Raw genomic sequence first — 16,949 nt, 5'->3', positions numbered from 1 at the left:
ACTTTAGTTACATCAACCTCGTCTTGTCAACATTGTCAACAGTTTTGATTACTAAAGATTGCAAAGACACACAGTGTGTCAGTTCCACAAGGTGCCGTACTGTCTGACGCATACACACAGAAATGGAGAAAGCGAAAGAGGGAGTGACAGAGAGATGGAGAGAGAGCGACAGAGAAATAGAGAACTAAGTTGCCGACAGACAGTATTAGGGCATGCCTCCTAGCAGATATCTGTGCTCTTCTGAGAGTGCAGACTCATGTACTGCTACTGCATAAACTCACAACACAAGGCGTAACCAACTTGTTGGGTACTTTAGACTAGAGCAGGGGTTCTCAACCTTTTGGGCTGGGGACCCCCAAGAATACTTTGGGCATGTCTTGCGAGTCGTGACAAGATATCTTGTCACGGCGACCCCCTGACATACTTTGGTGACACCCTGAGGGGTTGCGACCCACAGGTTGAGAACCCATGCTTGTACAACTGTACTTTGATATCAAAATGCATATACGCTGGCAGGTCTGCTCTAAGCAGCCTAGGGGGTGACAGTGAGAACACAATTAATTTCACAGAAAATACAGTCAGCATTCAACAGTACACAAACCAATACTGCGACTACTTCTACCGTCGCTACAAATGGGGGCCAAAAATGACATTCGAATATTCCTTTTAAAACACCACATGGATTCGACCGAATTTCGAATGATTTCGAATGTATATGATTTTAATATGAATATGATATGAATATTGCAGCCTGCCTAATAATATATGCTGTAAAACGTTCTTTCTTTATCTATATGGTCCGGTCCTGTATGGGCTGCGATTGGTGCTGAGAAATGCGCTCTCTTGAGTCTTGCGAGATCAAATGAATGATTCATACTTATCTTAATAGCCTAATTTTTTGAGTGGTGCAACCACTCCCTTACGGAGCTATGTGTGTGTGTGGGTGGGTGGCTGGCTGGGTGGGTGGCTGGCTGGGTGGCTGGGTGGGTATGAGCACGAAAACCGCGTGGCTGTTTTTCACCACCTGTGCGCAACCTAACACACACACACAAACACACGCACATATTAACTGTATATGTGATGATTTCGGGTGTGCCAGTACAGTACAGTGACAGTACAGTACAGTAGAGGGACCCCCACACGGTAACTCTGTTTCTCTACCGTTTCGGACGTGGGGCGGCTTGCCGGAACCGGGCCGGGACCCTGGCCGTGTTCCTGTAGGTCTGGAACTTCCGGGGACCCCCCGGGGACCCCCACACGGAGTTGCACCACTAAATTCACACGGGTGTGATTTTGTATAATGTTTTAGTTTACGTGGCACCGTCTCGCCAGAACTCACACAGCAATTAAATTGTTGTTTTTTTTATTCAAATCTTAATTTAATAAATTCGATTATTCTTTTATTTTTTACATTTGAATATTCATTTGAATATGGACGCAATTTCATTAATTTGTGGGCACTGGGTATTCCTATTTCTATGGCTGGATATCTGACTGACAAGCATCAACTAGAAGGTCAGCTACGTTCTCGTGGTCACATTGTGCTCAAATTAGCCATTATAAAAAAGAGAGCAACCCTCAATAAAATCAAGGACAATTGGAAAGAATCAATGGTTTGCCTAATCTCAGCTACAGTGCTTTTCATTATTCCACCAGTGTCCCACTCCACAAAAGCTTCCACGAAAACTGACACCATAATCTCATGCTGTCGTCCACATAGCCTTTATTTCTGATGTGGGCCATGCTGGCCATGTGACTGGTCAGATAAAGCTATAGAGGCTGGATAATTCCACAGACTCGTTGTGTTTGGTCACATGTGATCATGGGAGCGAGAAAGGCAATCAGCCTGAAGAATGTACAAACCACCACACATGGAGTTGAGATGAGAGGGGGGGGGGAAAGACTTTCAGTCCTGTAAAGGGCTAGTAAAAAAACTGTTTGACCCGGGCGGCTGGCGTAGCCGTCTGGGCACCTTGGCTGGTAATCCAGTCTGGCAGTGTGTGTCGCGGGTTCGACTCCCGATCCCGACGGCTTTTGCTGCGTGTCACCCCCCCATCTCTCTCCCCATTTCCTGTCAGCCTACTGTATATCTATCCCTCTATATATAAAATAAAAAGGCCCCCTATAAATGTTATTATAGGGGGCGGCGGTGGCTCAGGGGTAGAGTGGCTGGATGGTAACTGCAAGGTTGCCAGTTCGAACCCGGGCTCCCCCAGAGTTAGTGTCGAAGTGTCCTTGAGCAAGACACTGAACCCCTAATTGCTCCTGATGTGCTGGTTGGTGCCTTGCATGGTTTCCGCCGCCATCAGTGTGTGAATGGGTGAATGTAATGCACAATCTCTGTAAAGCGCCTTGGATAAAGGCGCTATATAAATGCACCATTTACCATTTATTATTGCTCAAGTAACAAAATAGTTGTGAGCCCTGATAGAATAGACTGCAGGGTACGTGCATGCATAAAGTGAGTGGCAAATCGAGTAGCAAAGTGAGTGTAACACCATTTAACGTTGTTTAATGCAATCAGATGTGTGGGCTGTCAAGGCCAGAAAGTAGTTTTTTAACTCAGTAGGCGTTCCCGCGTTACTTCCAGGTATGACGATGATGGCACGTGCATACCCTCTATAGGCCAATATAAATGAATTATCTACAAAACAACCCTGGAAAAAGCTTTTCACACAACCTGCCTGGACTACAGAGATGACGTTGATCTCAGTGAATGTATAACACATTCTGACAGCTATGAGTACTGAGTAGTACGAACCCAGGAAGCCAAAGTTCACCATCCAAACAACAAACACAGAGCAAAGTGCACCAAGACGGATATGAAGATGGCCAAGATATTTGTCCAACTTCTTCCTGATAAATGCCCACATCTTGCATAACTGCTCCAACGCAATGCAACACAACCACTCACTGTGCAATGATTATCAACCAATCATCTAGCTCTGTTTATGGGTGATTTACTCAGGGTGTGAATTGTGAAAGCTTGATCCTTTCTTGGCTGGAACTGTGTCAGTAAAATGATTGTGTATTGTAGAATGTTATGTCGCTGTCATAGTGAAACTGAGGAATACAAATACACATTAACCACCGTATACCTAAACAGCACAGGAATACATTCTTGATATCGATCTCACGCCAAGTCTGTTATTATCATCTCACCATTTCAGGATGTGCCTAATGCCTGGCTGACAGAGCAGAGACACTGGCCTGACATGAGCTGCTTGTGGCAGCTGTCAATGTGATCTACAAATGAACTGCCTGAGGAAGACCTGAGAGGCTCCAACACCTGAGTGTGTATTATTTTGCACATGGCGATGGACACATTGTTCAGTAATAATAGGTGTAGGTAATGCTGCATTTGAACCGTTGTTGGGAGTAGCCAGGGCGCTCCTATTTGCATTGTTGTAAGACTAAAAATAAATAACAATTTACATGCCATTAACATGTCATTATTTACTCGTGGAAGCTAGTAGTAAACGCCTTGCCCAAGCTGTTACCATTCATGTTTGTTCATACATTAACCAGCTCCTTGGCATCATCATTCACTCTTTTCCAGAGGAAAAACTAACAGTAACGTTAACACACAACCCCCAGACCCAGATGTTGGCATTTAAAATACATCACAGCCGCAATATACAGACAGACAACAGCAGTAGCTTTGAAGTGCAGGACTGTCACGTGAATGAAGAGAACAAGAACACAGTTTTGACACCTCTCTCTCCTCCTTCTGTAACATTAGCAGTGGCAAGACGCTGATATGCTACCTGTCAGGCAGTGTCAGCTACGCTAGCCAGCAGCCGCACTACCAGAAAACACTGGCTAAACCCAGCTATACCCTGTGCAAGAAGAAGGCCACTAGCGGTCTTGGCGGCATTCGTGTTTATGTACAGCTCGGCCGGCTAAAAGCTAGCCAACCACTCAAAAAGGGTCAAGCGGTTGTGATGCTTTACTTATGACAGCCCAATGAGCCCATCATCCTCATCATCATCACTCGTTTGGGTTCACTACTCTGGCTATAGTTAGCCTAAACCAAGAATAAGATGTTACGGATAAGTCAGTGACGTCGCAAAAGTGTGTGTGTGTGTGTGTGTGTGTGTGTGTGTGTGTGTGTGTGTGTGTGTGTGTGTGTGTGTGTGTGTGTGTGTGTGTGTGTGTGTGTGTGTGTGTGTGTGTGCGTGTGTGTCTAAATCGTTGTCGATTAATTTTCAACATCCAATTTCAAATGGAAAATGCGTAAACTTCTGTTGACAGCACCTTATTAGCGGTTTTGCGCTTTCAAGGGTCACGACTCGAGCCGCCCAATGGGTTTACTCATTTATATTCCGCGGTAGGGCGGTGTCGCGCGCAGAAAATATAGCGCATGAATTATTATTATTATTATTATTATGGTCTATTTCGGTGAGCGACACATTCGGAGACTGCACTTCCGCAAGCCGGTGGTTTAGCTGTGACATCACGGCCGCATCCTTCCCTTGGTCAGCTGTATTTACAGACTAGCTAGCAGCTACGGCTTGGCAACAAAATGTGATGCTTTATTTTCTGTTTTTATTCGGCTTACCTCTCTTGACGGCCTCGTCATACGACAGGAACCCTATCCTCGACTCTTTGGCCCCCATGCTCCCCTCATTTCATTGCACTGTGAGGGGAAGTTAGTGAATGTCGTTGACTTGTGGAGGAAAAATAAATAAATGCTTGCTTGGTTGGTTGGTATCCGTTATTGTGAAAGCCGTTCTTGTTGATGTGTGTGTGTGGGGTGAACGTAGGCTGCTGTGTTTTCAGTGAAGCCCCGCCTCCTCGCCGACGCCTTCTCTCTCTCGCAGTCACATGATCTACGCTTGCTGTTTCGCACTGGTCACCTGTGTTGCCATGTCCGCTTATTATAATAAGCGACTTTGGGGTTGTTTTTTCTGTAAAGTTGCCATAAGAAAGTTGCTTGTAAGTATTTGTTAGTTGTGGGGTTGTTTCCTCCTAATGTCGTTTAAACAGTTATTAGATCACACAATGAGGAAATGTTGCTGTTCTGTTGTTTTTTTTTATTGCTTTGAAAATGTTGTATTATGTTGTACTGTATTGATTGATTGATTGATTGATTGATTGATTGATTGATTGATTTATTAACAGTTTGCAGAATTACAGTACATTTCAAGTACAACTCAATACAACTATTAACTGTGAGTGGACGACACCATAAAGCATTACACTTGTTTATAATAGGGCCCACCATTTTAAATTCATCAAAACATTTAGAGACGTAAGAAATACGAATATACACTTCTATATAGTCAAAACAGGAAATCATCATAGAGGAAGTAAAAAGGGAAAACACATACAGTGAGGGGGGAAAGGGGTGGGTGGGGGATTCAGATTTTACGGGGCGTTCCACATTTTGGTGGCATAGGAGCGAAATTAATTTGGTCCCTTGTTTGTGCCGAATCTGGGTTGCACATGGTTTGTTGAACTCCCTCTGGTGTTGTGGGTGTGGACTTAATTTAGGAAGTATTTAGACAGGTACATGGGTATCGTGGTGGTGTATAGCGAATCTTGTGGACCAGACCCATTGCAAGATGCTGTACTCTGTCGTCAACCCTAAGCCATTCCAGCCTGTCAAAGTGGGCAGGGGTGAGGTGGGTTCGGGGAGTGAGGCCAAGTAGTAGCCTGACCAGTTTGTTTTGGGAAGTCTGGACCTTGTTTTAAGGGCCTTTGAGGTGCTGTGGTACCAGGTGCATGCATAGTCGAAGAAACCTTGTACGAGGGCTCCTGTTAGGGTCTTCAAGGTGTTTTTGTTTACCAGTGAGGAGATCCTGTATATGAATCTTGTTCTTTGGTTGACTTTTTTGATTACGTTGGTGGCCATTTTATCACCGGAAAGATTTGCCTCCAGGATGGAACTTAGGTAGGTCATTTCATCTTTTCGTGTGATAATATTGTCACCCACTCTAACCAAGAAGCCATCTGCCTTGCTGAGTTTACTATTTGATCCAAATAGAATGGATTCAGTTTTTCCCCAGGTGTAAAGATAGTTTGTTATCAGCGAGCCAGGTGCAGATTCTACCGAGTTCAGAGCTGAGGGCCTTTTCAACCTGCAGTTTGTTCCTGTCTGAGACCAGCAGTGCTGAGTCATCTGCGAACAGGAACAAATTGCAGTCACAAGCTGATGTTATGTCGTTTACATATATTAGGAACAGTAAAGGCCCTAGTATGCTTCCTTGTGGAACACCACAGCTCACTGGGAGCCATGGGGGGGGGGGGACAGTGTTCCGTTCACCTCCACCATCTGTTCTCTCCCCTCCAGGTAGGATATTGCATCCAGCTCACTGATGTGCTATCAAAACCAATTGCTTTTAGCTTATGGAGTATGGAGTGGTTCACGGTGTCAAAAGCCTTTTGGAGGTCCAGCATGACCATGCCACAGTATTTGCCAGCATCCACCTCGTGTTTGATGTGGTCGCTCAAATAGAGGAGGCATGTGCCAGTGGAGTGGGATGTTCTGAAGCCAGATTGGAATTCATACATACATTTTTTTGTGGCAAGATACTTTTCAACCTGTTCATTTTTTGGAGTATCTCGACGACACTGCAAATGAGGGAAACCTCAACGTCTCTCGAGAATAAATAAAGGTTTGAATTAACAAGGGTTTCAATGAATGGTTTCATATATATATATAAAAATTCCACATTTTTCAAAAGTTCATCAAGATTTTTTGTGACACGTTGTGAGCTTGTTGATCTGCTATTTTCAAATGCATGTAAGGGCGAAGGGCTCGCTTCTTTTGGGCTTATTTTCATAGACCTGGTTGCTCGTTTCACTCGCAAAACCTGGCAACACGTGGTCACACGGTCGGTAGTCTCGATCCCATCGGGGAGGGGGATGGTCGCATTGTGACTGGCTAGACAAAATAATATGTATACTCCGTAGTACGACGGTGTCGCTTGCAAAAAAGAACCGATCTAGATATTTTCGATATCACAAAGCACAGTTACATACAGCTACCTACATAACAATGTATGAAAGTCACACTCATTCTAGTCAAATGATGTTGACAGACAGTTGCCTGGCAACGAATTAGCCAATCACAGCGCGATTGTCACTCCGGGCGATGGGGATACACTCACTTGATCAAATATATCTCTATGGTCAGAATGGCCGCTTCGTGAAAACATTGTAAATACATTGACGGGACAAACAAATGTTGTTTCGGTGTTTGGTTTGTCCTTGATCAATATTTTACCAAACACATTTATACTAATAATAATTATTTGTTACTCTTTTATGATCTGTTACATTGCATTACACTGGCAGCTGGAGCTGGCAGGTGTATAAACTATTATAAGAAAATAACTTGATCTATACCTCCCTCTTGTGGACATTCCACGAAAGAGCTGTGTTGGTTTTCTGTTTTCAATTTCAAGTCCACTGATTGATTGATTGATTGAAGAATTTATTAACAGTTTGCAGAATTACAGTACATTTCAAGCACAAACTCAATACAAAGGCTGTTAACTGTGAGTGGACGACCCAATTAAGCATTACACTTGTTTCCAATAGGGTCCACCATGTTCAAATCATCAAAACATTTAGAGACGTACAAATAGACACTTCTATAGACAGAACAGGAATTCATCATAAAGGAGGTAAAAAGGGAAAAGAAATATATACAGTGAGGGGAAAAAGGGGGGGGCGGTGGGGGGGATTCAGATTTTACGGGGGCCAGTTTCGAATTGCAGCCATCCGTAGGTGCCCTTTGAGAGCGGTTTTGAAGGAGTCAAGGGATTCGCATGTCTTAATGACAGTTGGTAGGGCGTTCCACATTTTGGTGGCATAGGAGCGAAAAGAATTTAGTCCCTTGTTTGTGCCGAATCTGGGTTGTACATGGTTCGTTGCACTCCCTCTGGTGTTGTGGGTGTGGACTTCGTTAACATTAAGGAAGTATCTAGACAGGTACATGGGTATCTTGGTGGTGTATCGAATCTTGTGGACCAGACCCATTGCAAGATGCTGTACTCTGTCGTCGACCCTAAGCCATTCCAGCCTGTCGAAGTGGGCAGGGGTGAGGTGGGTTCGGGGGGCTAGATCAAGTAGGAGCCTGACCAGTTTGTTTTGGGAAGTCTGGAGCCTGGTTTTAAGGGCCTTTGAGGTGCTGTGGTACCAGGAGGTGCATGCATAGTCAAAGAAACCCTGTACAAGGGCTCCTGTTAAGGTCTTCAAGGTGTTTTTGTTGACCAGTGAGTAGATCCTGTAGAGGAATCTTGTTCTATGGTTGACCTTTTTGATTACGTTGGTGGCCATTTTATCACCGGAAAGATTAGCCTCCAGGATGGAACCTAGGTAGGTAATTTCATCTTTACGTGTGATAACATTGTCACCCACTCTAACCAAGAAGCCATTTGCCTTGCTGAGATTACTAATAGAGCCAAAGAGAATGGATTCAGTTTTTCCCAGGTGTAAAGATAGTTTGTTATCAGCGAGCCATGTGCAGATTCTACCGAGTTCAGAGCTGAGGGCATTTTCAACCTGCAGTTTGTCCCTGTCCGAGACCAGCAGTGCTGAGTCATCTGCGAACAGGAACAAGTTGCAGTCACAAGCTGAAGTCATGTCGTTTACATATATTAGGAACAGTAGAGGCCCTAGTATGCTTCCTTGTGGAACGCCACAGCTCACTGGGAGGGGGGGGGACAGTGTTCCGTTCACTTCCACCATCTGTTCTCTCCCCTCCAGGTAGGATTGCATCCAGCTCACTGATGTGCTATCGAAACCAATTGCTTTTAGCTTGTTAACCAGTATGGAGTGGTTCACGGTGTCAAAAGCCTTTTGGAGGTCCAGCATGACCATGCCGCAGTATTTGCCAGCGTCCACCTCTTGTTTGATGTGGTCGCTCAAATAGAGAAGGCATGTGTCAGTGGAGTGGGATGTTCTGAAGCCAGATTGGAACTCGTACAATAATTTATTAGTGGCAAGATACTTTTCAACCTGTTCATAGACTATTTTTTCCATCACTTTCGAGATGGAACTAAGAATAGAAATAGGGCGGTAGTTGCCGGGGTCTAATTTACTCCACTAGGACGGTCAGAACAGGACCCCCAAAAGTAGTTGATTGTATTTGTTCACGGACCCCAGGCCATCTGAAAAGATTTTGACCCCCAAAATTATACTGATTTGACCCCCTGGAACGCCCTCAAGGACCCTGTAGATTATAAAAGACTAATAATAAACTAATAAACTTAATTTCCGGTCGCAGTTGACTATGAACAGCTGCATCTCCCGCCAGTTGGTCACGCCTCCATATATGGTCACGCCTCGTGACATCATGCCTCCATATATGGTCACGCCTCGTGACACGTCATACAAACATATATGGCCGTCTCCATATATTCTTTATTCTTTATTCAGATGGATCCCCATTAGCTGCCACCGAAGTAGCAGCTACTCTTCCTGGGGTCCATGACAAACAATACATATAACACAACACAATAAAAAATAACACTGCACAATAAAAACAGGTGCAATCTTGAAAAAAATACATTCATAATACAAAATACAAATGCATTTAAGACATTAAAAATACAGAGAAAATAAAAACACTAAACAAGACATCCCCTTAAATGTTGTCAGTTAATTCAAATTAAAATTGGGGTAATTGATCAGGTGTCTCTTAAGGAGCCTCTTAAAACTAGCCTTACTGGGTGCTTCCGTGATTATAGTTGGTAACGTGTTCCATACTGAAATAGCCCTGAACATTACAGATCTGCAAACCGCATTTGTTCTGGGTTTTTCTTTGACCATGTGGCCACTAGTAGCCTGCCTGGTAGCATGACTATGACGATCTCTCACATACTGTATTTGTGAATACAGACAAACTGGTTGTTTACTATGACAAACATTCCTAAAGAAACTCACTAAATTGCATGCCAACCTCTCCTCTACTCTGAGCCATGAGAGACTGGCATGCAAACTTTCTGTACTCTGCCTCACACCCACTGGACAGTGCAGTGCAAGCCTTGCAGCTTTATTCTGAGCTATTTGAAGCTTGGACAGATGTTTTTTGTCTGCACCCGACCAAATTGTAGAGCAATAATCAAGGTGAGATAGTACCAGTGCCTGTGTCACTAGCACTCTAGAGGCTGGGGTCATATATGAAGAGCATTACACTGACTGACCCTGGATAGCCATACATGGAGAAGACTGGATCATCACCTAGATCTGCATATACGGAACCAGCAAGTAACTCTACATCTGACCTCAAAACCTTAGATCTCCATATATGGAGCTGACCTGTTCTGACATTCCATATGTTGATCTGACCTCATCAAACCCTGTACACTCAAGACTCTGCCCCCGCTGCCACCCTTAGATCTCCATATATGGAGCCGACCTGTTCTTGACGCCCCATGCCAAAGCACCAGCACAGCTGGTCTGCCATCACAAGACCGCTTTTCGCCCCCAGGGCGTCTTCATAGATTTTTACACAGTAAGACATTTGATTGATTGATTGATTGATTGATTGATTGATTGATTGATTGATTGATTGATTGATTGATTGATTGATTGATTACTTTATTAACAGTTTGCAACCAAAAAAAGCACAGAGGTACAGATGTATACAAAAGGATGCTAAGGATAACCCAAGAAAGCCTATGGCATATTTCCATTGAGGTCCTGTGTATTCAATTCATCAAGACATTTAGACAAATACCGGTATGCAAAAAAAATCATATAAAACTAGTCGAAGACACTGCAATGTAAATTCATTACAGTTTTGCTAACAGAACACTTGTTTAAAACCACGGTTCCCAAAGTGGGGTCTGCGATGCATAGCCAGGGGGTCCGCGAAATAATTCAGATTTATTTTCTTCTTTTTTTCCTGTGAACTATGGTAGGCTTACGTGTGATATGTGAGCTCACCATAATCACAGTAATCCTTAATCACATTCCATCATTCAAGGGCTTTTGGAGAGAAATGAAACTCCAGTCACTTTGCAGAGGCTGAATCCATCCTTTTCCTAAACGTTGGAAAAAGGCACTGTATTAATGAGGACCATTTCCTGGGGTCCAGGCAGGGCAGGGGGGGGGGGGGGGGGGCTCGTGTGTGTGTGTGTGTGTGTGTGTGTGTGTGTGTGTGTGTGTGTGTGTGTGTGTGTGTGTGTGTGTGTGTGTGTGTGTGTGTGTGTGTGTGTGTGTGTGTGTGCGTGTGCGTGTGCGTTTGTGTGTGAGCGAGAGAGAGTGTCTTTAGTGGCATTTTTCATAATTTCACAATTTCACAATTTCAAATGAGTGTCTGATTATAGCGGTTGCTATAACAACTCAAGCAACTAGCCAATCACATGTTATGCCACTGGCCCTCCGGACTATGGGATTCATACTTTATCACATGTGGAACGCCCCGCTGTGAACATCCAATGAAATGGCGAATGTGATCCAACCAGGCACTGAGATAGCCCATGGGACGCAACCATTCAATGAGATGGCCAATGGGATCCAACCACCGCCAAACAGACGGTTCTACGACACAACAAACAGTGCAACAGCAGCCACTTGAAACCAATAGATCGAATGGGCTCCCTTCTGACAGTTCAACATGGCTATCCGAATTCTAGAAATAATATTTTTCTTTTATTTTGCGTCCCACATTCCCATTACGTTATTTATTGACTTTCAAGCCTTGTTACCAGCACATGTGTATCCTCAGGTGGTAAGTGTTAAAATCCATTTGCTACAATGCACTTGTGGAGTAGCCTGGCTAATAAGCCAGACTCGATTCGGTCTGGCTTATTAGCCAGGCTACTTGTGGAGCACAAGTTTAAGTTATCAATGTTTCTGAAGAACTGAAAGATCAGAGGCATGCAGTTTAATCTCGCACTAAATAATGTGATAGCAGGTCTATTCACACGATACATATTTTCTTTTTAATAGCTCAAAGACCTTCTGAAGTGGTATGCAGAGGAATTCAAAGATCCAATGATGTTGGATCCACCTGCCTGGTTCAAGTCATTTATTCTCTGCGAGGCCTTGGTTCAGACACCTTTCTTTCCCGTTGCTGCATATGCTTTCCTAAAAGGTCAGTTCAGTTGGCACAATGTATGCAATCTATGACATTAATCTACTGCATGCTGCTGTAGCTACACAAAGTCCATGCATTTTTATAGTATGCCCCAGCTCTGCCCTCTTGTGGACGTTTAGACACAAGTAATAATGTCATTTGATTGATTGATTGAATACTTTATTAACAGTTTGCAACCAAAAAAAGCACAGAGGTACAGATTTATACAAAAGGATGCTAAGGATAACCCAAGAAAGCCTGTGGCATATTTCCATTGAGGTCCTGTGTATTCAATTCATCAAGACATTTAAAGACAATATGCAAAAAACATCATATAAAACGAGTCGAAGACACTGCAAAGTAAATTCATTACAGTTTTGCGGGAAAAATAAAGGCAATTTAAGGATGGAAATTACAAACAAGGAACAATACAAAAAAAACAATACAGCCAATCAAATAATTTCCATGGTACAGACATACAGACACACAAAGCTGTCACAGGAGGGGCTAGAGCGCCTCAAAAATCACACTTGCATGAAGTGAGGGGGCGCAAGATGTATTTGTATCGGCCACATGATGTGTTACGTTGTTTTTTAACATTACAAACCCCATAGACATGGCTGCTATCTTCTAAAGCCATGTATTGGAGGGCCTCAAAAAGAAAAAAAATCACACCCGTGTGAAATGAGGGGCGCTCTTGTCATCGTACATCAATTTATGTTAGCGGACATTTTACATTGCTACATAAAGGTACATAAGGTGGTCCCTTATTGGCCAAGCGCTCCCACCAACATGTGATTGGTTAGCCGATTTGCTCGTTTACATGACGTAAGATTTCCCTTCAATGTCGACGGCGTTTAATGTTTTGATGTTTAATTTACGTCATATTTAGCGGAAGTATCAGCTCTTATCATCATACATCATCATGCATCATCTCATACTGGCCAATCAGAATGCCTGTTGCCTGTGATTGGTTAGCTGATTTGTGTCATATTTAGCAGAATTCTGACGTAATTTCTCTGTTCATTGTCAATGGCAAATCTTGAGACGTGTGTGGACAAAAGCTGTTTATAGAAGGGGCTAGCGGCCCTTAAAAATCACACCTGTGTGAAGTGAGGAGCGCTCTTATATCATCGTACATTATGATATGATCATCTCATTCCGGCCAATCACAATTTGCGTCCTCACCTTCTTCATCAATGCTTGTGTTACGCAATGTTTGTGTTTACACTATGACGTAAAATTTGACGTAATTTGACTATGACGTAAAATGTACACTATGATGTAAACTTGGCTGGCAAACGAGTTACATCATAAGTGCCTTGAACAAACATTAAAAGTCCCATAGACCTAGCTGCCATATGACGTAATCTTCAAAAGCCATGTATTGGAGTGGCTAGCGGCCCTCAAAAAGTCCATAGACTAGGCTGCACATGTTTTTGAGCGGCTCTAGCTAGCGCCCCTCAAAAATATAAACGGGTGCCGCCCGGTCCATTCAGTGATTTTAAAAACAATGTAATTTTAAAATCCATTCTGAACGCCACTGGTAGCCAGTGCAGTGAGACAGGTGTATCACAAGTTATACTAGTTATGCATTCGTTTATAACCTGCTCTACCATACAGCTTAGTGAAAATAGTTTTATTAACTATAATAAGTTCCGGGTTGTAGCTTTTAAAGGAGCATTCAGTGATTTGGGTGATTTGGAAAAAAAACCCGGTCCACCCGGTAACAAGATGTGCACATGCACACGCTCTACAGTGGGGGAAGTACAACAGACCAACAGCACACGCACCAATGCCAGCCACACTCGATCATGATTGGAGGAAGGCACCTCTCATCCTGATTGGATGAAAGCTTTGCCACCCAAAGCCCAAACCGAAACTAGGGTTTTTTGACCCTAGGGGCTCACTGGGGACAGGGAGGAACTCCTTATATGGTCAGCACACTTTATAGTAGGGAGGATTATCCAAAAAATAAGAAAAAATAAGTGATAGTTGAATTAAGTGAAATCACTGAATGTACCTTTTAAGGTAAGAACATGCAGGACGTAGAGAGCAAGCAGGATGGTGCAAATGTTTTTCTTTTTCACCTGACACGTGGTTGTATTTCTTATAATGATCTCCAGGTGGCTGTAAATGGATCAGGACTCCTGCCATTGTCTATTCCACACATGTGGCCACCACTCTGGTTCCTATTCTAGCCCACATCCTCTTCTATCAGTTCCCCACCACCAGTCGCTACCATGGCCCTCAAACCACGAAGGAGCGCTATGCACTGGTGTCCATATACGCCCCGTATCTGCTGGTCCCTCTCATGATACTGTTCACCATGTTGTTTTCGTCCACGTATAACTCCTCAAATGGCACCGTTAAAGCCAAGAAGACCCGGTGAGACTATACAAATGGAGAACGTTCCCACCGCTGCCAGCCAACTCTTTATGATGAATTCCTGTTCTGTTCTTTGGCTAAATAGAAGTGTATATTTGTACGTATCTAAATGTTTTAATGAATTGAACAAGGTGGACCCTCTTGTAAGTGTAATGCTTTATTGGGTCGTCCACTCACAGTTAACAGTTTTTGTATTGAGTTGTGCTTGAAATGTACTGTAATTCTGCAAACTGTTAATAAATACTTCAATCAATCAATCAATCAAAACGGGTAATGGGTTTACTTTGTGAGCCATATGTCGACCAAGTCAAAGGGCTAAAGTTGATAGGCTTGTGAATGTAAAATTTGCACACACAGGGTTTATAACTTGAAATGCCTTTTTTGGAAATGTTATCAACATGTTGTATACATAATATATGACATATGGAATAAAAAAAAAAGGTTAATCTCAGAGTATACAACGACTGTGCATTTTGCATACTTTTCTATATTCAACATAATTGTAATTGTAAAGCAAGTAGTTATTTCAAACCCCCTGTTGATCCTCAAGCATGAATATCATTTTTTTAAATATTTTTTGTGTTGAATGGACTTATTCTGGATTCTCGTGACAGAACAAAAGTAGTAAAAAAATAAAAGAGCATTGTGCACAGATAATAGAAGATATTCCTTAACACTCCACAAGGTGGCGGTATGTCATTGCATTAAAGTCAGACCACAGGTTGGCATACACAGGATACACTCAGTGTATCTTGTCATATTTTGTATGTGAAATAAAACAATGAAGATTAATGTAGTAAATAAAAATCTGTTATTCCACTATGGTGAGCAGAAATAGCTAAAAACGGTCACAATATGCTATATCTGTACACAATGTGCACTATACACAAACACTGCACTGCCATATTTACACTTTTCTTACATTGCACGATTGCAACATTTCTGTCACATTTTGGTGGAGCTGGGAGGTAATTACTTTGGCCAGCTTCATGATTGCAGGTGTGGTGCTCTCAGTCAGATGGAAGAAAGGTTTTCCGTTGTGTAAAAAATTACAGACACATCATATGGGGAGGATATAATTATTTACACTCGGGTGAAGATGCCAGGAGCATTTCTTTATTTATTTTTTATCAGGACCTAATGGAGAGGAAAATGCAATGAAACAGAAAAAAATGTGTGCGTGTGTGTGTGTGTGTGTGTGTGTGTGTGTGTGTGTGTGTGTGTGTGTGTGCGTGTGAGACAGAGAAAGGGGGGAGAGCTATGGAAAACGAAGAAGTGAACATTAGGTTCAATGTGCAGCCCAGCAGTAGGTGAATGTGTATGACCTGTGTGTTGCTTCTCTTCAGACTAATGAGAGGAAATGAAGCAAGAGAGTTTAGCTCCACTAAAAAGAACAAACCAACCACATCAATGTATGAACTGGACTGTATACACACTGATATTATGTACGAACTGGACTTTATACGGGATCCAGCTGTCTAAACTCACCTCTGACGTCTTCGGGCACAGTAATCTATATTTATGGAGCAGAATATACAGTACAAAGGCAGCAATTTATGGGTGTCCTTGTGCATTTTAATTGTTGGGTCTTGTGTGAGCTTGGTTGTTGGTGTTTAGAACATCGGAACAGTTTTGTTTACTTATGGCATTATACTAAAAGCAACGATTAGTTTTAGTATCTTGTTGCAATAGGAAGCCAGAGGGTGTTGTTGTGGACAACTTCATTTCTCTTCAATTATGTATTTATATGACCTAAGTCTTATTCCAATAAAACAATGTATCTTGGAGGCCACCATCTGATCACAAGCAGTGATGTTTCAAACCCTGCTTCCCTTGCCGGCTCCCAAGCCCCTATCATCCTCCCACTCGTTTCCAGCAGGCCTTCCTGACCTTGACAGGTCTCATTGTCCACCCTAGAAAAAACCATCTCCAAGATGAAACCCTCCACCTGCCCTCTGGATACTATTCTTTTTTGAGTGGTGTAAACCACTCCTACAACTGGCTTTTTTGTGCAGAAAAAATGAGCATGGTTGCTATGTTCAAAATAATTTCTGACGTAATTAAATCACACCCGGGTGAACTGGATGACCGTAGCAACCATGCTAATTTTTTCTGCACAAAAAAAGCCAGTTGTGAAATCACATCCGGGTGTGATTTCATTACGTCAGACATTACGTCAGACCACAGCTGATCAGGCTATATAATACCTTACACCACTCAGTTCACACGGGTGTGATTTTATTTAAAGACGTTTTACAGACACTCGGGCCCACTATTTTAAATATTATAAACTGCTCACTGCTCACTGGCCTTTTTCCCTCCTCACTAAAAACCGCCCTAGTACAACCTCTCCTAAAGAAACCAACACTCAAAGTTTTAGAAAAGATTGTGTCAAACCAGCTCACATCTTGTATGAATTTTAACAGTATCTTTGAGGACTTCCAATCAGGTTTCCGTGCGTTCCATAGCACCGAAACAACCCTTTTAAAAGTCACCAATGACTTATTATTGGCAGCTGACTCCG

The 16,949-nt window shown here is 42.8% G+C and overlaps 3 protein-coding genes across 6 annotated transcripts in view; 1 reads left to right on the top strand and 2 right to left on the bottom strand.

The window, feature by feature from the left end:
- usp32 (ubiquitin specific peptidase 32) overlaps positions 1-4,711 on the bottom strand; it is a 100,045-nt gene extending 95,334 nt beyond the window's left edge. For all 4 annotated transcript variants that reach the window (XM_079514502.1, XM_079514504.1, XM_079514505.1 and 1 more), the window contains exon 1: positions 4,562-4,711. In XM_079514502.1, the coding sequence (XP_079370628.1) occupies positions 4,562-4,619 (58 nt within the window). In that variant the 5' untranslated portion in view covers positions 4,620-4,711. The remainder of the gene's footprint in view (positions 1-4,561) is intronic.
- The window catches only part of efhd1 (EF-hand domain family, member D1), a 129,073-nt gene that overhangs the window by 87,164 nt on the left and 24,960 nt on the right, over positions 1-16,949 (bottom strand). The window lies entirely within an intron of this gene.
- tmem97 (transmembrane protein 97) lies at positions 11,537-14,494 on the top strand. The gene is made up of 3 exons (XM_079514566.1): positions 11,537-11,689; positions 11,911-12,055; positions 14,164-14,494. Exons 1-3 carry the CDS (start codon positions 11,576-11,578, stop codon positions 14,427-14,429), a joined length of 525 nt encoding a protein of 174 aa, XP_079370692.1. The 5' UTR covers positions 11,537-11,575; the 3' UTR covers positions 14,430-14,494.

This window comes from Electrona antarctica (genome assembly GCF_951216825.1).
Source record: "Electrona antarctica genome assembly, chromosome: 11".
In the NCBI taxonomy this organism is placed as follows: Eukaryota; Metazoa; Chordata; class Actinopteri; order Myctophiformes; family Myctophidae; genus Electrona; species Electrona antarctica.
This window is presented reverse-complemented; position numbering and strand designations above follow the sequence as displayed.